The sequence below is a fragment of the Aspergillus udagawae genome (genome assembly GCF_001078395.1).
Source record: "Aspergillus udagawae IFM 46973 DNA, scaffold_6, whole genome shotgun sequence".
NCBI lineage: Eukaryota > Fungi > Ascomycota > Eurotiomycetes > Eurotiales > Aspergillaceae > Aspergillus > Aspergillus udagawae.
The window spans coordinates 2,532,995-2,558,574 of record NW_025091269.1 but is presented as its reverse complement, the minus strand read 5'-3'; the positions used below and the strand labels follow the sequence as shown (position 1 = coordinate 2,558,574).

The 25,580-nt window shown below is 50.1% G+C and overlaps 11 protein-coding genes across 11 annotated transcripts; 6 read left to right on the top strand and 5 right to left on the bottom strand.

Moving 5' to 3' along the window:
* Positions 1–198: 198 nt before the first annotated feature.
* Positions 199–3,159, top strand: Aud_008662 (IQ calmodulin-binding motif domain protein; the record flags this gene model as incomplete). The annotated part of the gene is made up of 1 exon (XM_043293532.1): positions 199–3,159. One exon carries the CDS (start codon positions 199–201, stop codon positions 3,157–3,159), a length of 2,961 nt encoding a protein of 986 aa, XP_043149467.1.
* A 487-nt stretch (positions 3,160–3,646) lies between these two features.
* On the top strand, positions 3,647–5,047 carry cia1 (iron-sulfur cluster assembly protein CIA1; the record flags this gene model as incomplete). The annotated part of the gene is made up of 1 exon (XM_043293531.1): positions 3,647–5,047. The coding sequence occupies one exon, from the start codon at positions 3,647–3,649 to the stop codon at positions 5,045–5,047; it is 1,401 nt and encodes a 466-aa protein (XP_043149466.1).
* Positions 5,048–5,344: 297 nt separating this feature from the next.
* On the bottom strand, positions 5,345–7,356 carry kexA (serine-type carboxypeptidase kexA; the record flags this gene model as incomplete). The annotated part of the gene is made up of 3 exons (XM_043293530.1): positions 5,345–6,679; positions 6,741–7,101; positions 7,169–7,356. The coding sequence occupies 3 exons, from the start codon at positions 7,354–7,356 to the stop codon at positions 5,345–5,347; spliced, it is 1,884 nt and encodes a 627-aa protein (XP_043149465.1).
* Positions 7,357–8,404: 1,048 nt separating this feature from the next.
* Aud_008659 (SAM-dependent methyltransferase) lies at positions 8,405–9,312 on the bottom strand (the record flags this gene model as incomplete). Its single annotated transcript, XM_043293529.1, has 4 exons — positions 8,405–8,461; positions 8,516–8,634; positions 8,692–8,802; positions 8,973–9,312. The coding sequence occupies 4 exons, from the start codon at positions 9,310–9,312 to the stop codon at positions 8,405–8,407; spliced, it is 627 nt and encodes a 208-aa protein (XP_043149464.1).
* A 935-nt stretch (positions 9,313–10,247) lies between these two features.
* Aud_008658 (endosulfine family protein) lies at positions 10,248–10,914 on the top strand (the record flags this gene model as incomplete). The annotated part of the gene is made up of 3 exons (XM_043293528.1): positions 10,248–10,283; positions 10,373–10,456; positions 10,531–10,914. The coding sequence occupies 3 exons, from the start codon at positions 10,248–10,250 to the stop codon at positions 10,912–10,914; spliced, it is 504 nt and encodes a 167-aa protein (XP_043149463.1).
* A 1,852-nt stretch (positions 10,915–12,766) lies between these two features.
* Aud_008657 (ICE2 family protein) lies at positions 12,767–14,169 on the bottom strand (the record flags this gene model as incomplete). Its single annotated transcript, XM_043293527.1, has 2 exons — positions 12,767–13,570; positions 13,648–14,169. 2 exons carry the CDS (start codon positions 14,167–14,169, stop codon positions 12,767–12,769), a joined length of 1,326 nt encoding a protein of 441 aa, XP_043149462.1.
* A 1,027-nt stretch (positions 14,170–15,196) lies between these two features.
* Positions 15,197–16,373, top strand: Aud_008656 (MYG1 family protein; the record flags this gene model as incomplete). The annotated part of the gene is made up of 2 exons (XM_043293526.1): positions 15,197–15,285; positions 15,341–16,373. 2 exons carry the CDS (start codon positions 15,197–15,199, stop codon positions 16,371–16,373), a joined length of 1,122 nt encoding a protein of 373 aa, XP_043149461.1.
* A 360-nt stretch (positions 16,374–16,733) lies between these two features.
* On the bottom strand, positions 16,734–18,165 carry Aud_008655 (SMP-30/gluconolactonase/LRE family protein; the record flags this gene model as incomplete). Its single annotated transcript, XM_043293525.1, has 4 exons — positions 16,734–17,037; positions 17,103–17,340; positions 17,401–17,960; positions 18,032–18,165. 4 exons carry the CDS (start codon positions 18,163–18,165, stop codon positions 16,734–16,736), a joined length of 1,236 nt encoding a protein of 411 aa, XP_043149460.1.
* A 571-nt stretch (positions 18,166–18,736) lies between these two features.
* Positions 18,737–19,324, bottom strand: Aud_008654 (Yae1 family protein; the record flags this gene model as incomplete). The annotated part of the gene is made up of 1 exon (XM_043293524.1): positions 18,737–19,324. One exon carries the CDS (start codon positions 19,322–19,324, stop codon positions 18,737–18,739), a length of 588 nt encoding a protein of 195 aa, XP_043149459.1.
* Positions 19,325–19,624: 300 nt separating this feature from the next.
* Positions 19,625–21,640, top strand: Aud_008653 (methionine--tRNA ligase MES1; the record flags this gene model as incomplete). The annotated part of the gene is made up of 2 exons (XM_043293523.1): positions 19,625–19,761; positions 19,822–21,640. 2 exons carry the CDS (start codon positions 19,625–19,627, stop codon positions 21,638–21,640), a joined length of 1,956 nt encoding a protein of 651 aa, XP_043149458.1.
* An 809-nt stretch (positions 21,641–22,449) lies between these two features.
* Positions 22,450–23,605, top strand: sonA (putative nuclear pore complex protein (SonA); the record flags this gene model as incomplete). Its single annotated transcript, XM_043293522.1, has 2 exons — positions 22,450–22,713; positions 22,778–23,605. 2 exons carry the CDS (start codon positions 22,450–22,452, stop codon positions 23,603–23,605), a joined length of 1,092 nt encoding a protein of 363 aa, XP_043149457.1.
* Positions 23,606–25,580: the final 1,975 nt, after the last annotated feature.

Sequence of the window (25,580 nt, the reverse complement as noted above, 5' to 3'; positions counted from 1 at the left end):
TCCCCTCCTTTCATGTTCGCTTTCGCAGGGGTCAGCGAGTAACTGGAGATGGTATTACAATAAGTCTGCCGTGCAGAGTGATAGTTGAAAATAGAAACCGCTTGATCAATCCTTTCTACGCCCCGCCATTTCCACCAAGAACCCCCTCTGCCTCCGTCTCGTTGAATGCAGCAATAAACGGCGTCGGCGACCCAGATCATGATTCGTCGCAATTCAGATATCGAAATACAGCTTCCCGATGCTGGGCCAACCGTTGCGCCAGAGTGTATGACTGAACCAGACGTGGACATGCTCCCCGATGAGCAGAAGCCCCCGCTGAACTTACCCACTCGGATCGCTGCCCGATTCTCGCGAAAGTCGAGTTTGGCGCGACGCTCCTCTGCGACATCATCTCGTCGGAGCTCGATCTCATCCCTACATTCGCACCATTCTAACACCTCTTCCAATGGCTCATCCTCCGCCGACCACGTTGCGCAACATCTGCGGCGAACCTCGATTTTGGAAAACCGAAAGGCGAGGCTTGCAGACCGTGCGTTGCATGCGGAAAAGGTGAGGCTTCGTGCTGCACTTGCCGCTGCCAACAAAAACCTCCAACGAGAGGAGCGAGCGCTTGCTGCTCAGCAGTCACGCGAGCGGTTACTTGCGCAGATTACCGCCAAGTGCGAAGAGGAGGTTCGCCGTGCGAAGAAGAAGGCTGAAGACAACCGAGAAAGATTAGCTGCGGAGCACGCTCGCCTCCGGCTGGAAATGGCGGAAAAGTTCGCAGAGGCAGAGAAAAGGCGGTTGATTTACCAGCAAACTCAACGGCGTCATCGCACCAGTAGCCTCCCAGCGACGGAGGAGAAAAAGATGGCTCAGGTGGTCACCAAGTCTTTAACTCGGGACGCAGCCGCAAGGACAATTCAACGTGTCTGGCGGGCACATCACGCGAAGCTGGTCATGCAGGAGTTTCGAAGTCTCGACCTCACGGTTAACCGCATCCGTACCATGAACTTTGAAGATGTGGGGGCCATGCTCTCAGACGAAAACGTGTTATCTGCAACGGCACGTGTCCTTCGACTTTGCGGACTGCAAGATATGGAAAGTGGGACAGTGGGAGGAAGAGGTGCTGTTCGCACTTTTCTGAGCAGCTATCTGATCGTGACGCATCCCGCCGAAGTGCTGAGCAGTAATGGTGAACAGGAACAAGACCTGATTTCCAAAGCCGGTGAGCTTCTTGAAGAATTTGAACAGATCACCCCAATACTTTCGTCGGGATGCCACTCACCGATGGTGATATCGACCGATCTTCAAACATTGTGTGAGGCGTACAGCGTATTTTTCTCGGCATTTCATGCTTGGAAAACTCACGATTCTAGCGTCTTGATCGAGATCATGCTTGCTCAGTTCATAGAATTAGAGTTGATATGGCAGACTGTCAAAGATGACCGCGCCGGTGGTGTTGCCGATGACTATTGGCAAGGCATCAGGCAGAATCAAATTCTACTCCTTGCCAGGCTGAAACGTCTGGCTGGCTCCGAAAAGGCAATGCAGATGGTGCGGAACTCGCTCAAGAAAGCCAAGCGGGAGAGGAAGCGTACAACTTCCAAGCAGGCCATCCCGCGATCTGCCGAAGTAGCTCCCTCATCGGCGGAGGCATTGACCGAGAGCGTGGCCTCACCACTCAGCGAGAGCTTCAACAACGTGGAAAGTCCAATCTTTCGCGAGCTGGATAAGCAAAGGATTTCTCCGCATGAGCGGTTTGCTCAAGTGCTTACTGCTCTCCCTGATAACCGCGCCCTGGTACACGAGCTTCTCATCAACAAGGAGTACAAAGTCGAGGAGACACAGTATACGGCACCGCGCAAGCAGATAATGAAGCATATGTGCGATATGATGCGCAAAGATGTAGATGCTGGAATGGGTGCAAACTGGATGGTGGCCATGGCCACAGTGATCCAAGATCGACTGCTGCGCTTGCTGCGACCCGGAAACTCACTCCACGTCCTGATCAGCGAGGTACTCGACCCAAAACTTGTGGAGGGTCAATGCAAAGCTGGCACCTTTTCATATGATAGATTTTTCGATTTTATGAAGAACATTCTGCCGAAGCTTTGCGCCCCTTATCGGGATGCTGCGGTCAAGGCGTTCGCCGAGGACTCCTCGGGCGATGCTATTGACCGTCTGGCGAGGCTGATGGGCCTCATAGATCTGCTGTCTCTGGATCATACCAATTTCATGATCCAGGTCGCTGCTCCGCAGCTGATACAAGAGGCTCCCGGGTACGAGCAAAGGACTTTTCAGCGGGGTATACAAGATGGATCTATTAGCTTGGGCAAGTGCCGACGATTCTGGCGGACGAATCGCAAAATCCTCGTGGATGAGATGCAAAAGCGTGATCCTGAGAATGTCAATGGAGAGCCTCACCCGCCGGCTCCCAAGATCTATGCACAAGGTCTTGTGGACCTTGTCCTGAGCAACGCGCCTGTATCCGAGGACCTCACTCCTGAGACTCTGGACCTGGATCGTCAGCGGCTGGGGAAAATGCATGCGCGAGCGTTCAGAATCGTAGCCACCGCCTCGATTCTGCTTACAGCGAAAAACCTCCTTAAGCGGGATGTACGGTCCCAGTGGAAGGCCGAAGCGGACCGGATCTTATCTCTAGACTTCAACGATATTCAAGCCGATCGAGTGCAGTCAATCCTCGAATCGACGCATCCCATGCCTTCGAGCGCGAGTGCTCAGCTTTCAGCGACAATCCGGCGGGTTTTGGCGCCTGTGGCTATGGCGTGCGCTGCAGTTTCGCCTGCATCGATCGAAGTTCAAAGTAATCCTGTCGCGCCAAGATCCTCGTCATCTTCGGGGTCAGATATCGCATCAGGATCAGGCCAAATGGCTTCTGGGCAAACAAGCTTTACCGACCCGGTGGCCCGACTCCTCCTGTCTCGCCTTCGCGCTCATGTCGTTTCTCGTTTGAGCGCTTCAAGCGCCAGTGAGCGGGTACGAGCAACAACTACAGCAAGCCAGAGCCTGGCGGGGGCAGGCATGCCGGAGTTCGTCAACGAAGTTGGGCAACTGACTGAGGAACTGGAGAAGGTTCGAGAGGTGGACTGGCTCTGCCATGGCATGGTCTACGAACAGATATTGGAGGAAGGCGTAGGCCCAGGAACAGGAGTATGAAGGCGTTTGGTATTTTGCCTCAATGGATCTTTTCTTGGATATTTATCTTTACCTATTGGTTTGGTTTTCTCTTGCCCTTTTTTCCCCAACAATTACTAGATCCTGAGTGCAAGCATAATGCCACGAATGATTCAATGAGAAACGAAGAAATTTGTGCAGTCGTGACAGTCTGTAGTTTTTGATCCGCCCCGTCTGTTAACGCGTGAGTCTCACTTTCTTTGACATAACAAATCGATCTACACCAAGGCCATCTGACAGCAAGTTAAATAGACGTAATAACACCGAAGGGAGTTTCTCCGTTGAATTTGCTATGTCGGAGCGAGGAGCAACCCACCTCTATCAATGATCCACTATTAAAGAACCCCACCTGCTGCGCTCTGTCTCTCCGGGTCTCCGATCACAGACAACAGCGACAGCCACAGCCCCAACGCAAGAACAAGGCGTTGGGAGAACAAAGGAAGAGATATATCAGAAAGGCTTACAATATATGGCCATGGCAGCCGAATCATCCGCCCAGTTGTCTCTCCTATCGGATCTCACTCCTCCATCGCCCGAACGTACCTGGCTGACCGCACCGCACCCCACTCTCCCGATCGTTGCGACATGCAGCTCCGACAAAACGGTCCGTGTCTACTCATTAACTAATTTCCGGCTTCTTTCGACTATATCGGGCGGCCATAAGCGCAGCGTAAGGACATGCGCCTGGAAGCCGCACATCAAGGGGGAAAGCGTACTCGCCACGGGCAGCTTTGATGCGACCGTCGGCATTTGGCGACGCTGGGATAGCTACGGGCAGACGGAGCATGGAGTGGAGGATTGGGCCTTTAGCCACCATGCCGACACCCGGAACCATGCGGATGACTTGACAAATGGCAATGGGGCAGCAGGAATCGACAATGGCTCCGCCGCCGACGAGGATGACGAGGAGTGGCGGTTCGCCGTGCTGTTAGATGGGCACGACAGCGAGGTCAAGTCGGTGTCGTGGTCGCCGTCCGGGATGTTGCTGGCAACGTGCTCGCGGGACAAGTCGATCTGGATCTGGGAGGATCTGGACGACGGTGATAACAACTTTGAGACCGTGGCGGTCATGCAGGAGCACCAGGGGGATGTCAAGTGCGTCTCCTGGCATCCAGTCGAGGAGTGCCTGGCGAGTGCCAGCTACGACGATACCATTCGGCTGTGGCGGGAGGATCTCGATGATTGGGGCCAGGTGGCCTGCATCAAGGGCCACCAGGGCACGGTATGGTGCGTCGACTGGGAGGGCGCAGAGAATGTGCCGTCCGCACCAACGGACTTGGCGGATGGTGATTTGCCCACCATGCAGTGGAAGAAGGCGCATGCGCTTTCCGGTCCTCGTCTCGTCTCGTGCTCTGACGACCGTACCGTGCGGATCTGGAGACGGCAACCGAAGGAGCAGCAACAACACCAACCCCAGCCATCGCCGTTTGGTGGCTCGGGCATCCCGAGCATCATCCGTCCGACGGGGTCCGACGAGTTCTGGGACGAGGAGTGCGTTCTACCGCAGGCGCACGATCTGTCTATCTATACGGTAGCATGGAGCAAGCGGACGGGTCTGCTGGCATCTGTCGGGGCGGATGGTCGGATCGTGGTGTATGAGGAGCGCTTGGTCGTCGACTCGACGGCAGAGTCCATGGAGACGGATCCTCCTACTTCGGCGGACGGCACAGCAGCGGACTCTCCGCCTGCTCCTAGAAGTGAATGGAGAGCCATCGCCACGGTGGACGGTGCCCATGGGATCTACGAAATCAACCACGTTACTTGGACGAAGCGCGCAGATCGTGGACGGACAGAGAGTGCAGAAGACGAGGAGGTCCTGATCACCACCGCTGATGACGGCACTGTCAAGGTGTGGACTCTCACGAGGTAAATGTTTCATTACACTTAGGCTAGGTTGAGGTTCATACATGACCATTGGGAAAGGTCACATATTGATAGACCTGATGTTAAACGGAGTTGCACAAATAAGCAGACCTTGCGCGACTGTCGAATGGCATATACAATGACCAAGGTTACTTCAACACTAGATGTCCGCTTCGAGGCGGCAATGGAACTTTAATTAGATAGAAAATTATGTATGCATTGTAGTTGACTACACGCTAGAGCTAACCAACTTTATCGCAAAATTGACAATAAATATGGAACCGAAACAACCGACCAGCAACATCTATGGTTGAGCGCCTCCTGGCTTCGTGGCAGGCTGGTGATTCGGACCCTCTTCATCACTGTCATCCCCGACAGCATAATGTTCTTGCTCCAGACCTGGTGAATGAAGATTGTCGAGTTCGGACTCGTCAAAGTCGCCCGCTTCCACATCGGCGGGCCCGGAGCGTTTGTTGTGGAAGCGCTCCAGAATAGAGCCACTGCCAACGTCCCTCTGGTAGACTCCTTGATAGCCGCGGTTGCGTCGTCGGCTGCGCCAAATGAAGAAACCCCAGACCGTAACACCGATTATCACGACTATCAGGGCGGCCTCGCCAGACTTGGCGTAGGCCTTCCATTCTGTCTCTTTGATCTTCTCCTTCTCTTGCTGCTCGGCTGCTGTGCTGTTCGGGTGGCCGCCTACGGAGGTCTGCGGTAGCTTCTCTCCATCAATTCGTGAATCCGCCGGCTTCCCGCCAATATTGGCGATATCGACCTTCATGAAGCGGTCAAGCATGTCACGGCTCTGGCGAGGTAGATCGTAAGGTACCATATGGCTTGCATTGTAGAAGAGGACGTAGGTCAAGTTCCGGGCATATTGGTAGATACCGGTCGGTTCACCTTCAAACGTCCAATCGTGACGCGGAGCCCAAACACCAGGGGAGGTTTCAAAGCCAGTTCCACCGTTCCATTTCATACTGTTGATCAGCTGCTCCGTGCCGACATGGTTGCAAATGAGATCCTTGTTGCCGCTGAATAGCAGGATGGGAATGCCGGACTCGAGAAGGTCCGGTAGTAGTTGAACAGATGGCACCGAGTTCGCTGCGTTGAAGGTACTGCTCACCGCGCCAGAGCATTCCTCCCATCCGGACTTCTTCTCGGGGTTAATGTTCAGGGCTTGAACCACGTCCGGGCGCTGCAAGTAGGGCTTCACGTCCACCAAGTCTGTGGGCCAATTCATTCCGCACGACGGATACGTATCTCGGAGGCGGATGTCGTACATGTTGTGACACAGCTTATTTGTATCTTTCGTGCGCGCCAGAATCTGTTGCAAAACCTCCTCACAATCTCTGATGTTTATGGCGTTCGGTGATGCACTTATCTTCGATTCGCAGACGGATTGATAAACTTCAAGATCTTTGGCGAGACCGCTCCCTTCCGTAACAAGACCCTCCTCGTATGCGAAGGTGAGGTAAGAGGGGTACTGCTGAGCCGGAGAGATCCACCCATTACCGATCACAAGGCCGCGAAGATTCCACCGGGCACTCTGGTCATTATGGATCTTATTGTTGCGTTCCTGTATAGCTTTGGCGATGTAAGGGATATGCTGACCAGCATACGACTCGCCCGCAATGTATATCTGATGACAAGTCAGAAAGGTTGCACGGAAATCATCAGGCACGAAATATGAGGGCACCTACATCGTCACGTTCGTACTCAGGAAACAGTTGAAACCACTTCTCCAGGAAGGTGATGAACTGAGCTGACATCTCATCGAGCTCATGGAGATAACTGTTGGTGCTGACGTAGCTAAAGCCCGTCCCGACGGGTTGGTCAACGAAAAGCAAGTTTGCAAATTCATCCCATGAGCCATTATTGTACTCCAGTGTATGGTTATCCTTGAGTCTGTATGGACCGATTTCCATGAGAGCGCCGTCCATCGAACTGCATCCTGGCCCGCCGTTCAGCCAGATCACTGTTCTCTGGCGGTTGGCGATGTGACGGTTCTGGTAATGCCAGAAGAAAAGGTTGCCATTATTCTGGGCATCTACTTCGATATGCCTGATCATGCGCAGATCTTATTAGCCAGCATCTTGGTTGTATCAGATCCTCAAACACTGGAACTCACCCGGCATGCATCTTCAACGAGGGCCCTTCTGGGGCACCAGGCAATGATCGTACATAATAGTCTGCAGCAGATTTGGCTGAGACTAGGGGCGGACTGAGCAGGAGGAGTAGCGACAAGGCCCACGACGAAACGTTCGCGATGCCCGACTGCGTCCTTGACCCTCGAGATGAGGGCGTTGTCAAGAGCATCTCAAGTGACCAGGGCGAGGGACTGTAGGCTGAAGCTCTTTTGATAAAAGTGCAGAACCAGATCAAGTATTTATGCGGGAAATGGTTCTGCGAGGGATCTGAACGCGACGCTCAATATATCATGGGGAGGGCGATTCTCTTCACGGTCTCCCTATAATTAGGATGACGGCCGTTCGGAGGTCCGAACTTAAACGATGATAGAAATATTAGAGCAACCCAGACAAAAAAGCAGTATGAACAGAAGAGCAAAACAATCACACTGATTAGTGAGGGAGGACAGGATTGTTGGACCAGGTCAACTGGTCGAGGGTGTAGGACGGTCTATTGAGGCTGATTATTGTCAGGTACCTGAGAGGTAGTTCTCATTCTAAAAGTAGCTCTAATAACGGCGATGACGGCGCAAATCGATCTGGATGGCGTGGCTTGGACAGCGGTACAGTACGGTATGGTCATGTATTGTATTTGACAGTAATTTGTAATCTAGTACGGTAACCTTATTGCACCCAAGTAAGTACTCCGTACCTTAGATAGATTACTTCCATTGTAGGCAAAAGGGACTTTGGTACAGTACCTTATGGTCAGCCGAGCCGTACCTGTACGGTACAGACTCTTTGCGGGCTGAATGCCCTATTTCGGGCCATCTATAGACACTATTGATTGGGATTGATGAATGGAATACGAGACATACGAGGAATTGTTCTCTAAAGCAAGAAAGAAACACGAGACTGAATGGCTGATACATATACATCTTTCGCAGTGGTGTCAAAGATCTCTCTCACGGTACAGGAACAATGTGGGAATGCTGCACCTAGATATAGGTAGCATGGAAGAACTAGGCTGAAACAGAAGCCAATTGACCCATCCATGCATCGCAGATTAAAATAGCCATCCATAGCCATTCCTAAGAAACGCCAAATTGTAGAGACCTACATCTTAGAAAAAGCGATTGGGCAGGGGTATTATGCAGTCGATCATTCTGTTATGTACCCTTTCAACGAGCAATTATCCACTGTACCGTCCTGCTCCGTTAATTGCCACCATTCACAGATCAGAAAAGGTCATCTACAGCCTTGTCAGCGTCCTTTTTGATAAGGTCAACCATACCCTGTGTATGTCAGCGTCTCTATACATTTGGGGCTCAACACCGGGAAAGACATACAGTCGGCATAATGGGTTGACCATCGTCTCCTTTCACATAACGGAAGGGCATTTCGGTCCGCTCATGTTTGTTGACAATGATCTCGGGATAATCGACATATTCGATCTTCTCCAGTGGCACTGATCATAGTTAACATCGATGAAAGATGGGTCAAGTTGACACACGCAATCTGATACCTTTCTCTTGAACCACTATGCGGGTCACTCGCACGGCCGTGTCAGTAGTCATCTGCTTAGGACCAAGACGTCTTCCGACATAGCCTTTCTTTCTCAGCTCTGATGTACGATCTATATCCATGGTCAGTAACTCTGTCAGCGAAAGCACGTTGTTCAATCAAACGCACCTCGTGGCGGATCATCGCCTGTACTTGGCGAGGAGACCAGCAAGTCAGCACATTTCCTCGAGTCGGACCAAGTAAAATCACGGCATCAAGAATAGCCACGGGGAAACTACGAACCGAGGATGCCACCAAAGAGGAAAACATCGAAGATGTCTCCATCTTCGGGACTCAATTCGACCTGGGCCGCAGGGTCTAGCAGGCAGACCTTGGACTTGCGGTCTGCGAAGATCTCCTCGACACTACGGTGCTCAACCACCAGACCTTGTGTCGCGGCAAGGTCGTCTGGTAGCTGCAAGGAGGTCGGCACAGAACTGAGAAGAAATCTTGCTCCCACCGCATGCGACTCCCGCGCAATACAGCCGTATTCTAAGGCTGACCAGGGACCCAGCTCTGGGTCCAAATGTTCGACCACAAAGGTCAATTGTCTGGCCGACGGTACACTATTCTGATGAGACATTTTTGGGGGGGTTTCTTTTTCAGATGAAACGAATGGAGAGATGGGGGATGAACTCCGAAAGTCTTTTTCTAGGCGGAAGACAAAGCTCACTGGACAAGGTAGGATGGGTATGGATCCAGTGAACGGCGGGGTTTGGAGTCCATCTTCCAGTCCGAATGGTGACGAAATTTACACATTGGGGTGAACAGAAGGTAGTCATTTGCCTAGGCAATGAGTATGTATCAATTCAGCGATTTTTCTTCAAGCTGTAGATGTTGAACAATGAACTTTTTACAGCCAGATACCCCCCGAAGACTGAGCAAGTTAAGAGCCAACCCCTCTTATCGATAACCATGTACCGCTCTCTACAAAGAAATGAATATAATATGATGCTTAGATACATAGTTGATCTTCCTCTTGGGTTGTTGAGTAGACTCCAGTACAGTGCAGTTCTCATCTACTATCTTACTCCCTGATCCAAGGGACCAGCATGGAGGCATCATCATGGTTGATTATTATTATTGGGCAGAGATCGTATGTCCGAACTACGTACGATATAATACCACCATCATCTGCTCCATCATCTGAGCGTTTACTTGTCCTCTCGATTATTCTTAATTATATTTCTTCAGTTTCTCAGAATATAACAATAATAAGACTTAAACCTTCCTTTCCCCGCATTCGGTAGGGATCTTCCGACTTATCCTTTCGACGCCCAACGTTCACTCTTCCTGTCTGTATTGTCTTGTTCCCTCATATTTTCCGCCGCCCCGCCTTCATACGACTACTTCATACTTCGCTCCAACAGCAACTACTAGCTATCTATCTACCTTACTACTTCCTCACCCCAATAACACATTTAAACATCGAAAACTGAAATCTTCATTTTCTTGATTGATTGATTGATTGATTGATTTAACTTGCACTTCCCCACCTCCACTCAGCAATACTTGAAGATGAATCCTCATCAACAGAACAAGGTGGACACCAGCGTAAGTGTCCTCACAACATATCGTCCGCCCCTTCTCTCTATATTCTATAAAATATTGCATCCGGGAAGAGCTAACTAAATTTTTATTAGTCCTTGAGCCCCGACGAACAACGACTGCTTCGTCTCTACGGTAAAATGCCCACCAAGAAAGACCTGCTTCAGAACAAGCTCAAGGTATGGGTTACTTCATCTCCTACATTCTTTCTTCTTCAGGGTGTCCCGCTCTCTAAACGTCTTCGCTCTTCTAGGAACGGAAATACTTCGATTCGGGCGATTATGCATTGAGCAAAGCCGGTAAAGCTTCGGATGTCGGGGTCACTAATATCGGTTCTAAGCACCCTGTTCCGGAGAACATCCCACATCTGACTGCCACATCCCCCGGTGCAAACAACTCCACTGCCGCCAGTAATGGTAGCAGCGCAAGCTCTCAAGGCCAACAGATCCCTGGCAGTATCAGTGGTCACCCTGGTTCGATCGGATTTCAGAGCCGGAGCCCCGTGAAGGAAGCAAGCTACCTACAACGTGGAACTAGCGTGGATGATTCGGAGGGCGCCGACGATTCAGCCAAGGAAGGGAACGAGCCCAGCGTGAGCCCTCCTCCTGCTCGTGATGGTGTTCCCATCCGCCGATAGCCAACAGAATCCACCAACTTGCGTTCTGTGTCTATTTTTCCAGCGGAATCAATCGTGGTATTAAAAGGAGCCGGGCGCTGTGGATTGTTCCCCCTTTGGTATGATTTCGAGAGCTTTTCAAGCTTGTGATGGAATACTGCACAGCAGGTCGAACCAAGATCAGATTGCCAAAGCCAGCTGCGCTTCAGAGTCGAAGAAGATAGAGAAAGGATCAGTGTCCGGTCGCCCTGGATCATTTCTTCGCCTCTCCAGATCCCTTCCTCCGGATGTAGGGGCCAAAACCTTGATTCTGAAACGTCGCGGCGTCATAAAAAAAATGAAAGGATCGAGCCCCGATTGACCGGCTGGCTCCTGGGTGACCTTACATCGATCATTTTTGGCATTGCAAACATAGCCGTGATTATGAGTCCTCTTTCTTCAATCCGTATTGATTTCCTTTATCAGACAATCTGCCTGGCGTCCTGTCTATCAACGAACAGCCTGTATTGTTTGTCTGAGTATATCACCTTGATCACCTCTTTTCTGGCCTCTTCATTGATGAAGTATCACTTTACCACCATATGTTACCTTCGCTGATGTGTGATGTTGTCAATTAGTATGCCGTACTTGGTACAATCTGTGCATGTCTAATTTCTGCAAGTAGTATCAATATGAATTTTACCTGACTCAGAAAGAGTTAACCACTGGCATCTCTCATCTAAACTGTCTTACGATCACCTCACGATCTCACAGAAGCTTGACTTGCGTTTTCACTTTCACTTATCTTGTATGATTGTCTAGGAGAAGTAGCAGTCAAGAGTCTAAGTAAGCTTACTCATCGGGTTCGTACACTTCACGTGGCTGGTGCCCGTTCTTGTTCTACCAGGGAGTTTTACCATATGTGCCGGGTGCGAGTAGGACATGACTGCTCAGAGCAAATCAAGACTATTGTATACTGGCCTAGTACAAGTCGGATTCCAAAAAAAAAAAAGGAAAAAAGGGAAAGAAGCAAAGATGACAAGACCAACGGCCACCAGGGAACGAATAACACGAAACTTCGTTTTGACATGCCGCCAGACCGTGATGGGGTATAGAAATCAAGTCAAACTCAAAGTACAAAGGAAAGCCACGTCTCATCCTGGAGAGCAGTACATGTCTCTACCGGGAAATTCTAGAGGAAAGCCAGAGAAAAGGAAAAGGGGCCACAGTAGATGAATGAACAGGGGGTATAGAGCATGGCGACCAACAGGGTAAACCGTAAGGTAGCAAAACGGAGGGATGCTGGCAGCTTTTCGGCGCTCTTCAGCATTTGAAGACTATAGGCAGCATAAGGCGAGACGGGCCCAGAATCTGGTAATAAGATAAGTCTGTATCTCGAGGATGGTCGCCGAGCCTCCACTATGGACTTGCGTATCCTCCCCAGAAACTCAGGCATGAGAACGCATGTATCCCCGCTGCACGACGGCCATTCCTTCGCAGGGATTCCTCAGCTACCATGAACAAAATAGCCATGACCATCTGACTTGCTGACTAACTGTGCGCTTTCGAGCTGCCAGAGCGTAGTCAGAGTGAGAACGTGGACTTGCGAGATGCATTGTGCGGTCCTTGGCCTAATTTCAAGGTATCAAGCTCCTATTCCAGAACTTTGCAATTTCCGGGGGGCGAAAGTCCGGAAGACTCGTGCGCCAAATGTACAGTGCAAGTATCCATATTGAGGTACACGGAATGCAGTCGAAACAGCGGGCCGGATGCCCACACATTTGAAGTTGCTGAGCTGACTCTTCCCCAATCATAGGACGTCCTTGAAGTTCCACTTCGCATCGAAATGCGACAAAATTCACCGAAACTCCAGCAAAGTCTCACCCTCGAGACTTCAGTCCGTTTTCCAGTGCCCAGCTAACCCAGTATCTAGGTCGTTGTTTTCACCCAGCCATAGCTCGACAGCGTATAGAGCCAAGGTGCAGGCGAGGTTGACCCACCTCCACAAGTTTCCGCCTCCACCTCCTTGAATGCTCCACCACTGGCCGCTGCCACCCATCGCTTGCGACGTTGTGGCAAAGTGCTGCATTAGAAGACTTGTATAAACAGCGATGAGGATCGACGGGGAGAAGTAGCTCAAAAAACCCAAGAATTGACCCGCAGCATCAGTATCGTCCAACGAAGCCTCTTGAGAAAGCGCACGTGCCCCAGATTCCCGAACAGCAGGGATTATCCGAGTGGATGCATACAGAACGAAGATACGGTATGCGAGCGAAATCAGGACAGAGGGAGTTACAGCGCTAAAGACGGCAGTAATCACGTTGAAAGCTGCATGAATGATCGAAGGCAACGAAGACAAAGCATGCATGAGTGTGGAGTAGGATGCCATGATGATAGGTGGAAGGGGCGGGAAGTCGCTGGTCTGAGTGGGCGAAGAGCCTTGCTCAACGGGATACGACGGCTGGTAGTCGGTAAAGATCTGATAGATGCACAATACGACGTAAGCGAATAGGAGCGAGCTTTCCACTGGGTTGCCACGGCCACTGCCAATACCCCAGGCGCACAGAATCACAGCACAGGTAATCGATACACCGATCAAAGCTGCATCGACATTCGATATCTCCGGGAACTGAAGGACGCGCCAAAGAAAGTACACAGAGCTCGATATGATAGAGGCGGACAGTACTAGAAGGGCAATCTGCAAGTGCAAATTAGTATCCATTCATCTGCTTCCACTCCAGGGACCTAAAGAATAGACGGAAATAAAATTCATACCATCCAGCTATCACTTCGTCCGCCGCGGTTAACGAGCCAACGGGTGATCTGCCCTGCCGCTTGTATGACCAACAAGCTGCAGAACCCTTCGACAAGCTGAAAAACAGGCGTCGACCATGTGAGAAGCTTATACCAGTTACCGATAGTCACGGTCTCGATGAGTCCATCGGGTCCGAAAAGCCACTCCTGGACGGATGAGTCCTGGGCTCTCTTGCCGCTGAATGTGCGTTCCACCCAACTACTCGTGTTGTCGGTATCAATCGAAAAGCGATTCAGGGACCAGATCAGAAGTATCGGTATAATAATCCATTGCGTGGAGCGGATAACAACGATCACTGAAGACCGGAACCATGATCGCTCAGGGGTGGTGAGCCTCAGGAGGGAAAAAATGAAGTAAAAAGTCGCCAGGGATAGAGAAAAGGCCAAACCGCATGTCCTCCCACCCACATCGAAAGCTAGTGGGATGGAGGACACAGTGACGGTCAGGAAGAGGGCCGATGAGAGGATCCGAAAAAGCCACATCGGGCAATAGTACGGGGCAGGAAATCTGCCCAAGAAAGGAGGACGCGGGAGGAAGAACGGACGCGAAAGTCGACACGGTACGGAGTAGGGACCTTTGAATCTGGCGAGTGATAGAAGACCTGACCTTTAACAAGTAGACATCAAGCTTGAACCCGAACCAAAGTCTGGATAGATAGACAGGTGGGAGAGATGAAACTTTTTCCTACCCTCTCTCCCCCTTTGGTCCTAGTTCTGTAGGATAATTCGATCTTATCTACCAAAGCGGGACAGGATGATGTCTTTTCACGTGGCACTGCACAAGTATGGTAATGATAACGTGTTGAGCTTGCAACGACAACAGCAAGTTCTCACAATATCTATGGAAAGAAGGAATCAGAAAAAGATATATAATAATAATGAAATAATAACATAAGCAGTGAAGATGCAGAAATTTTTTCCAAACGAAGAGGACTGTCTGTTCTGCGATGTTTGGTTGGATACAGGCAAAATCCCAAAGGGCTAATTAAGAACTAGCGGCACTTTGGCACAGATAGAGGCGGTGGACAAAACAATAGGAGCCATGATGTAGGTAGTGGCGGTCAAAAGGTATACTGCAAAGAAGAGAAGTGTACTTAAAGATGGATGAGGTCATTCAGTTATCTCCAATCAATCTGCTGAAGCTACGAAAGGTAAGATCATCGGCAATGTCTCTCAATTCATGTACCCCTTCCGTACCTTTTGATCTCATGCGACAGTTGTTTACCCTCCAATACCACTTCGGTATTAATGCCTGGCGCTTATACCTCGAAATGGTCTGGTCCGTATGGAGTATACAAACATAAGGTGCAGCTTTGTACGTTTCTTCCCATTTCAGGTTTAGTGGTTACTGAGTTCTCCACACTCACATGTCGCGGAGAGCCCTTTGATAATAGCCCTAATAACTGTCCTGTTGCGGTAACTGTTAGAGATAAGAGGGAGGGATCATAGATAGCTCTGCGTCAAGTATCATTATCGTTCATTGCTGGTAGTATCCGTACTTTGTTGTTGAATGCTACGATTGCGACAGCTGTTCAAAATGGCCGACGAAACCGTTGCGAAGAAATTGAAGACCTCCCCTCCTTTGATCGGAACTCATAAGTATTCTTTGACGCTCCTCCGATAATGGTATTCTCCCAGACTGATTTTCTATCAGTGGTCATTTCCACGCCGACGAAGCTCTGGCGGTCTATCTTCTTCGCCAGCTGCCGACATATGCCTCCTCTCCTCTCATTCGTACCAGAGATCCAGCTCAATTGGCCACATGCCACACCGTTGTCGATGTTGGTGGAGAGTACGACCCAGCCAGCAACCGCTATGATCATCATCAGCGTACCTTTTCAACCACCTTCCCAAACCACAACACCAAGCTTTCTTCCGCAGGCTTAGTGTACATGCACTTTGGCAGGGCTATCATTGCTCAACATACTTCACTCCCGCTAGATCACGAGGATGTTACTTTGCTTTATGAGAAGCTTTACACGGATTTCATCGAAGCAGTTGATGCCAACGACAATGGCGTCTCAGTCTACGACCCCGCAGCTCTGGCATCTGCCAACATTGAGAAACGTTTCAGGGACGGTGGTATCACAATCACTTCTGTGGTCAACGATATGAACAACCCCGACCCTACTTGCCCACCTGGAGAGCCCCAGGATGAGGATGGTCTCTTCAGCAGGGCAAGCACATTTATGGGACATGTCTTCACTCGCAAGTTGCACCACGCCTTTACTTCATGGCTTCCAGCTCGGGCGACCGTTGGCGCTGCCTACCGGTCCCGTCGCGAAGTTCATCCCTCCGGCCGTATTATCATTCTTCCCCAGGGCGGTGTCCCTTGGAAGGAGCATCTCTACAATTTCGAGAAGGAAGCCTCAGGCGCCGGGGACATCAACACCGACGAGCAGGTCTACTATGTGCTCTACCCCGAGAGTGCTACTGAAGGATCCAAGTGGCGCGTCCAGTGCGTTTCGGTAAATGAGGGTAGCTTCGAGTCCCGCAAGCCGTTACCAGAAAGCTGGCGTGGTGTTCGTGATGCGGATCTGGATGGCTGCCTTGCTGCCGAAGCCGACAAGGCTGGTAAGCCTAAGATCCCAGAGGGTGCAGTCTTTGTTCACGCTAGCGGCTTCATTGGTGGACACAAGACAAAGGAAGGCGCATTTGCCATGGCTGTTCGGTCATTGGAGCTGTAGTGTCTATCTAAAATTACCTGCAGAATATTGAAGCTTACAGTTTTTGGAGCTGATGTATGCTAACCACGTAATTCTTAGCCGTAGTACATAGAGACTTGATTTTGTAGGCTAGAAGGTTTAACGTGATTTCTACCAAATCACTTGGATTCTGAAATCCTTTCTCCATTTCAGTAGATTCTTTCATTAGTCTGTGGTTATGGGAGTGGACAATTTTTGTTGGCGAGGTAATCAATAATGCTCCATGAGTTGGAATGGAATTGCTCTTCAGAGTTCACGAGGCATAAGAGGTGCTGATCTTCTTCGTGCAGACATTTTCACATTTCTCTTCCTTCCCGATAATGGGTGTCTCAAAAGCCAAAACTACTTTAGCTCCTGACCTGCAAGATCCCATTCAACTTTAGAAATACCCCCAGTGCCCATCAGCCAGAGTGTCTTGAGGTTCGGACCAGTCCACGCGAAGTTCTGCACGGTATAATTGGTTTGTATTGTCAACAGAAGCTGGCCATGAGGATCGAGAACATCAACGCCTCGTCCATTGCCAGTCACGATGTACCCATTGCCAGCAACTTTGAGACCGTCTGGGGCATATCCAGCAGACAGATAAACAGGCCGCTTGTTAGAAGCTGCGGTGCCATCTTTGTTCACGTCAAAAGCATAGATGGTTCTGTAGTCATGGTACACTCCGTTAGTGAGTCCAAACTTTAATTCCTTGTCAGTTCGAGCTCTTACCTGGGGCCTGTGGCATTGAAAGGTGTTCCCGGGTGGCCGAATTTGGGGTCCACCGGTCCAGTCACTGCACCAGTGTCGCTGATGTACACAATCGAGTAATCCGGGTTGAATGCGACGCCATTGGGCTGACTAAGAGTGTCATCAACGACAAAAACGGCGCCAGATTTAGGGTTGTATCTGTATGTAGCAGATGGAAGCTGAGGGGGTGTATCTGTGAGCTTATTGAACCATGAGTATTCTGCTAAGGCGTCAGTCCAATGAATTCGCAGCAAGTAAATCAGAAGACAAGGAGACATACGCGGGTCTGTAAACCAAATGTCGCCCGTTTTGCCGTGCACTGCGAGATCGTCGACCGTATTGAAGTAATAACCATAGTAGTTGTTGAGCAAAGTGACGGTCTTGTTAGTTTCAGGGTCGAGCGTTCTCAATCCTGGCCGCTGCTCAGTGCCGCCGATCGACCGGTTACCGCCAGAGGCTCCCCAGATCACTCTGCCATTGTGGAATGTGCCCCCATTGGGCGCGTAGACCGGAGGATCGGAGAGAAATTCTGATAGCGTAGGCGGATCTTGATTCAAGTCGACGACAAGCTGCGGGAGATAGCCTGCTGGAGGCGCTAATTGAGACAAGTAGAGCTTGTTCTGTGCCGCAACATAGACCGGAGCCTCATGCACGGCATCCGAGACGGCAAACATATACTTATATGTAGGCTGAGTTCCAAGGATCTTCAGGCCTCTTTTCTTATCATAAACAACGAAGTCGGCCGATTTTATGTTCTGTAATGAAGTGTCATTTGCTACTACGGTGTCACCAAAGCTTGTGGCAACCTGAGAGGTGGATATGTTTCGATAGAAATGATATCTGAAAGAGCAGTCAATTCCAGCGGTGTGACATACTGGGCGTGGATACCGGCTTTGAGGTCAAAAACGTACGGCAACACATTTGCATAATGATTGATGCACACAACCGAAGGGCCGCAGTCCTCGGAGATGGGATCAGTAACGCCGGTCTGCGTGAGAGCCAGCCGGGCAAAAAGAAAAGAACATGTCAAGGTGACCCAATACATGGTAGCTCAAGGGGTTCGATGAAGATCACTGCGAGAGGAGAACTGCTTGTTTGTGGGCTTCCCTGCAACCCGGAGGCTTGGGTTTATATATAAAGTAGCAGAGGAACACGGTCCGTGCCCCCACGCGGAGGAAGAAAGCATCGAAAAATAGTAATAGCTAGTATGACAGAATGCCCAGACAGAAAACAGGGGAATACCGCTACACAGATTGGAAGCTTAAGAGCTTTCGTTGGAACTGCACTGAAACGGCAAGTGTAGTCCTCAAGTGTGGGGGTGAATGGGCAGCCTGTATAGACCTGTGGAGTAATGATCGCCCACAAGGCTTGCTCTGAGACGGCAATGATTGATTATATCGAAGACATAATGCTTAGCCTTCGTCATTGGTAACATCCGATGAGCTTCGCATTCCAGGATTGAAGACCAAGAGCCAGGTAATTGCCGGGGTCGGCTGCCACCTCGGTCGGAGAAAGTCCGATTAGTAGACCATACTCCATTGTGCTGCTGGGGAAATCACCACAGCGCTACAACATGAGAAGAACAATGAATCCTTGCATGAGAACAACAATGCGACCTAATGGCGAATGCTCAGTGAGCTGATGTCCTCAATGCTCCCTGTTCCATCACCGGCTACCTGGGCATCCTTGACGTCAGGATGGATGTCTGAAGCGTCCTCCCGTTCTCCAAGAGCTCGCTGGATAAGCTTAGCCTTGATTGTAGCGCCCTTAAGACGCTCGTCAACATCTGTGACAGCTTCTTCCGTGTTCTCCATAGGCAACGAAGCTGGATCAACTAATTCGAGTAGAATCTCGAGGTTTTTGGCCAGCCGTGAGCTGGCGGGGAGAGGCAGCATCTCCTTGCATACGAATGGTTCTAAGTTAAGGCCATCCTCATTATATGGCTGAGACTTGCGGGCATCTGTTTGATCACTCTCCTGTGACGAATTCCGGGAGGAGTCAGAATCTGCGAGTCTCTGGGCCCAGACGAGTGCTTTGCCATATAGTCTTCCCAATTCAACGAACTTTTCGAAGCCTTTTTCAACGGCAAATACGCTTCCTTCAGTGTAACCAGCCTGGGCACCATCAGTTGCACCCAAATTATAGCCCTCTTGGTAGAATTCCTCTTCCAGGTCGAGGAGACTGTCAAGTATATTTTTTTCCATGGCGAATCGAACGCCGGGATGAAAATGCGTGTGGAACAATAAGCAAAACCAGGTACAGGTCAGAGGCAAAGAAGAAAATAAGAGAAGAAAGCGTCGAAGAGAGAGTAAGATCTCTATTTCTAGCACCAATCGGGACAGAATGAGTCGCAGGTTGACACTTGTTGATTGTTCCCTTCGGGGAGTACACAAAAAGCCTAGATAGAGAGCAGATTAGAACCATTCGGCTCTGAGCGATGAATCATCCGCACCTTGAAACATTTTCCGCCCCTCCACAACCCCGCCATTCTGTAACCAACAACCATGGCTTCAGAAACCAAAATATTGCCCAAGAAGGGCGAGCGAAACATTCTCATCACAAGTGCTTTGCCTTATGTCAATAATGTGCCTCACTTGGGCAACATTGTAGGTTCAGTTCTCAGTGCCGACGTCTTCGCTAGGTGTGTCTTGTGCGCCGCTCTTTGTTCCGCTGCTTGAGGCTCACCTAGGATTTGTCCCAGATATCACAAAGCTTGCGGACGACAGACTCTCTATATCTGTGGAACAGATGAGTACGGCACTGCAACGGAGACGAAGGCCTTGGAGGAGAAGATGACGCCGGAGGAGCTCTGTGCCAAATACAACAAGATCCACCAGGAGGTGTACGAGTGGTTCGAGATCGGGTTCGACCATTTCGGCCGCACTCCCACCCAGCAGCACACAGAAATCTCGCAGACAATTTTCAAGAGGCTCTACGAGAATGGATACCTGACGGAGAAGACCGCAGAACAGCCATTCTGTGAGGCGCACGGGTCATTTTTAGCGGACCGCTATGTTGAGGGAGAGTGCCCGCGGTGCCACTATGAAGATGCTCGCGGAGATCAGTGCGACAAGTGCGGCCATCTTCTGGATCCTTTTGATCTCATCAAACCTCGCTGTAAACTCGATGGAGCTACGCCCGTGCGCCGCTCCACGAAACATATTCACCTTCTTCTTGACAAGCTGCAGCCTGAGATTGAGAAATGGGTTCTCCCCGCCATGGAGAAAGGCAACTGGCCCAAAAATTCTAGGGACATCACCAAGGCATGGTTGAAAGAGGGCTTAAAGGACCGTGGCATCACCAGAGATCTCAAATGGGGAGTTCCAGTTCCCCTCCCTGGATTCGAAAATAAAGTTCTCTACGTGTGGTTCGAGGCCTGCATCGGCTATCCGTCGATCACGGCCAACTACACTCCAGACTGGGAGAAGTGGTGGCGCAATCCGGAGGAGGTTGAACTGTATCAGTTCCTTGGCAAGGACAATGTGCCCTTTCACAGTGTGATTTTCCCTGGGTGCGAGCTGGGAACCAAAGATACGTGGACCATGCTGCACCATCTCAGTACCACTGAGTATCTGAACTACGAGGGAGGCAAGTTTAGTAAGTCTAGAGGAGTCGGCGTCTTCGGAAACAACGCCAAGCAGACAGGCGTTCCCCCAGATGTGTGGCGGTACTACCTTTTGAAAAATCGTCCGGAGACTGGCGACACCCAGTTCGAATGGCGTCCGTTCGTCGAATGCAATAATAGCGAATTATTGGCCAAATTGGGTAACCTGGTTAACCGTGTCGTCAAGCTGATCGCAGCTTCTTATAACTCCACTGTCCCTGAGTTCACCGTCCCCGAGAGCTTCCAGCCGAATTTGGACGAGATCACAAGCCTCCTGCGACAGTACATTGAAGAGATGGAAGGCGTGCATCTTCGCGCAGGTATTAACACCGCGATGAGGCTCGCGGAGGCTGGAAACGGTCTCATCCAGGCCAACCGACTTGATAACGCCCTCATTGCCAACGAACCCGACCGGGCTGCCGCGGTTGTTGGTACCGTCATTAACTTGATCCACCTTCTCTCCAGTGTCTTTGCTCCTTACCTTCCCGCTACTTCAAGGTCTATCCTCGAGCAGCTGAACGCGCCCTTCGGAGTCATCCCGTCTCCCGATGAACTCAAAGATGGCTGGAAACCAGTGGCCCTGAAGGCAGGCCACAAGATTGGCAAGGCCAAGTATCTCTTTTCTCGCATTGACCCGAAGAAGGCCGATGAATGGCGTGAGCTGTTCGGCGGATCTCAGGCGGACAGACAGAAGAAGGAGGAGGAAGCTGCCAAGGCTGCTGCAAAGAAGGCAGCCAACAAAGCCAGCAAATTGAAGAAGAAGGAAATGAAAGCGGCACAGGCAGCTGGAACTAGTGTTGAGGCTTCTGCCAAGGGAGGTGCAGAGGCGACTGATATTTCTATTGAGGGCAAGAACGATGAAGCGGTTGAGAAGGTTGTCGATGGCATCGCCCAGGTCACGATCCCAACATCGTGAGCTCTCTCAGTCATTATCCAATGAATTCTGAGATTTTTACTCCGAAAGAGGCTTGAAAAGCCTGGAATGACCGTCTTACATGATATCGAAATTCATTGTGGTGGCTGGAGGGGTTTGGGTTCTCGATTCCCTGGTGGTGATTTGGAGATGACCGGCTGGCATGAGATACGATGTAGGGGAAATGACAATTACTGAGATTTATTGACGATACCCTTCGCCGAGCAGATGACTGACTTCACTATGGGCATTAAGTACCAGCGTATTGTACTCTGTAGGCATCAGAAGTTTAGGCAGTATGCATTTGGACGGAGGACAGTCTTCCATGGCATCTACCTACCGCGACTGTCCTTGGGATTATATAAAATCACTGTCTGTACGGTAGTATCTACTTGCCCTATCATTGCCCCTTTTTTCCCATCAGAAAAGATATCGTGTGATTCGTGTCGCTAAATATTCGATTGCACTTCTCGAACTTGGGGCATTTTTAATATAATAGGAAGGCGGTATGTGAGCTGCCTGAGGATTTTGCCTACCTCTCATCAGTGCCTTAAGTCTCAGGTCCCAAACTGAAGGTACTTGCACTTGATTCCTGTACACCGCGTCAAGACTTGTCTCATACGCTGCTTTTCCTCCTAGTTCGGCCCTGGTTGTCTGTTTTAACTATACCAGGAAGCTGTTGCACCGGAAGTTTAAACCACTTTCATTTTTTGTCCTTCGTGTGCCTCATACTTTGGGTTAATTCGTTGTTCACCTCATACCGCGCAAGCCACGACCGAGGAAAACAGAAGAGAAAAGGCTCTCCCGTTCGAATGTCGCTCTTCGGGAACGTCGGCGCTACGTCGACAACAGCTGGTCAAACAAACACTACAGGCGATATCTCCAAGGATGTAGCGCTCAACTCGCCGCCCGAAGATGGCATCTCTGATCTTCGATTTTCTCCGGCAAGCGAACATCTCGCGGTAGCGTCGTGGGACAAGAAGGTCCGCATCTACGAGATCAACGAACAAGGTCAAAGTGAGGGGAAAGCTCTTTTCGAGCATGAAGCTCCAGTCTTAAATTGTTGCTGGTCACCGGTAAGGTTTCTACTTCTCGTCATATGGTCTTTGTCTGACCTGCTAATCTTTGTGCCTTGGCTAGGATGGAACGAAAGTTGTCGGAGCTGGCGCCGACAAAGCTGCACGCATGCTGGACCTCGCAGCCAACGCTACAACCCCCGTCCAAGTCGCTGCCCACGATGCTCCTATCCGGTGCTGTCATATGATTCCCAACCCGGCTGGAAACTCTTCTCTTCTTGTAACTGGTTCATGGGACAAGACCGTCAAATACTGGGACCTGCGGCAATCCACCCCTATTGCGACGGTGGAGTGTCAGGAGCGCGTCTACACCATGGATGTCAAGAACAAGTTGCTAGTGGTGGGAACGGCAGACCGATACATTAACATCATCAATCTTGACAATCCCACCAAGTTCTATAAAACCATGCAGTCACCACTCAAGTGGCAGACGCGGGTAGTCAGCTGCTTTACGGATGCCACTGGTTTCGCTGTCGGTAGTATCGAAGGACGTTGTGCCATTCAATATGTTGAGGACAAGGACTCTAGTTCCAACTTCAGCTTCAAGTGTCACCGGGAAACTCCTCCAAACCAACGAGATATCAACAACATTTACTCTGTGAATGCCATTTCCTTCCATCCGGTCCACGGTACCTTCAGCACCGCAGGCAGTGATGGTACCTTCCATTTCTGGGACAAGGATGCCAAGCATCGTTTGAAAGGATACCCTTCTGTGGGAGGAACGATCTCCAGCACCGCCTTCAACCGCACTGGCAATATCTTTGCATATGCTGTCAGCTACGATTGGAGTAAAGGATATTCAGCGAACACGCCACAACTTCCCAACAAGGTGATGCTCCATCCAGTAGCGCCAGAGGAAGTGAAGCCAAGACCTGGTACCCGGAAGAGGTAGAGGGGAGGCAAAACTGGCGTGTTCGATGGTGATAATCTGGGAAGGGACAGCCGGGGCTGGCTTTATCATGAGTAAGCGACCAACCATGAGCCCTTGATGTATGATGATCTGCTCTGGGGGCAGTCTGAGGTGTTTCAATCTGAGGCCCGAATTCTCTGGATGTTCTTTTTCTCTCTGTTTTATTCGTGCGTTTCCCCCATGTATCATATGAGCGATTCGTCATTGCTTTTTCTTCTGGGATGAGATTTCCTTTCTACTATCTTGGAATGACTGAGGAGAGTAGATCAACTTGCGACAAGATCGGAATCTTCCGTAGTCGAAAAGGAGGGTTCAGGCGTAAATCTACAACGAAGAAAGAAAAGAAGCCACGCTACTTAGAATATTACTATGATAATTTTGTGCACCACTCCCCCTTTTGATCAGATGAGGATTATGGAATTGCAGTGTCGCAGTTGTTAAGAGAGCGATTACAATCGTAACAGAACAGGTGGAAGTCGGTGCCTGCGATCTAGGCCTCCTGTTCCGTTGAAACCCAACCTGAAGGCTGCGTTTCGCATTTATACTTTAAGGATTTGTCCAACTTCCTCAATGTGTATGTCTGAATCGGTGGTCGCTGCGACGTCGAGATCTCCAGACTCGGGCGCTGTTGGGGCCAAAAAGAGCAGCAGATGAATGGGAATTGTGTGTAATATCCCAAGTGCAATGCTGACTCCTCGGATTGCTCTTTGCTGCTGAGTAAGTCTGGGCAAAAGCAATTACTCGCACTCGATTATAGGGAGGGGAGCGCAGGCTAATGGAGAGTTGGATACAATTCGCTTTGGAAGGATCAATCGTGGATAGTAGCTTCAACGGAGGTATCCATCTCGGCCATTGATGACGGCAGCCTCGGGCGGCCAAATTTGCGGGGGGAGAGCCCAAGCTCCCTCGAGAGCTCCCCGCAGTCTTGGCCCTCCAACTTAGATGGGCGGTTGGTGAGCACTAAGTGGCCCTAAGTAGCGTTAGAAGTTAGAAGCTCGTTAGAAGGTATACTGTTTTGAGTGATGACATGCTGTATCAATAAGAATAGGAGTGCCGTCGTCTCAGAGGTGACTCGATGACAGTCGTTTTCAGACAGTGTCAGGAAGCGGTTTCACATCGTGCGGTCGACAAGTTTGCAGAGTTGCGGTTTGTACCAGGTAATCGCCAAATGCTCTTCAGTTGAGCCTTTCCTCCTTTCCTTTCCTGTGGTATGTTATGGCTTTTTCAGAGCATTTCTCTGGATGAAAAGCATGTGGTGAAAGGGAGCCCCTGCATTCTCTGCTGGTGCTTTGAAGGTAGATTCAGGCGAACATTGTTGTTCATCCTTTGCTGTCGGCATATGCAAACACCGATTTGAATAAAAATCAAATTTAGATGATGGACATCGCCTAAATGATGGTTGGATATTGATTTTTTAGACTTTTGACGAAGAAAACCAAACCGTATAAGGACGTAGATAGTTCCCACCACTTGCCTCGTCTCCTGCAGTTTGAGTCGTTTGATGATGGGGAGAAACTACTATGAACCCCGCCCCTTGCGAGCATAGCCACCGAGTTATTACTAGGCTCCTGTACCTTGATAAGTTGATTTATACCTTACACTGGTAGCATATGGTTTGAAAGTAACTTTCGCAAAGGTTAAAACGATAATGTGACTTCCATTGCCACCGCGATATTATTAGAGAGAGAGTAGGTAAGAAACATCTGAAACACCAGGTCTTAGAAGACTCCATCTTCTACCAATTCGGATGTGTACATTGCATATCAGAGGTATCACACCACCAATGCCATCGTCAAAATTGAGACCCACCCTCAACACTAAAGTCACTAATCACAGTGATAGTAGACGGTTTTCCTACGGTTAGTGGAGAAGTGTTAGCTGACCCAATGTGCTTGTTAGTTTCATTAGAGGTATTATCAGACAATATTAAAGATGACTGATCAAGAGACTGGCTGTA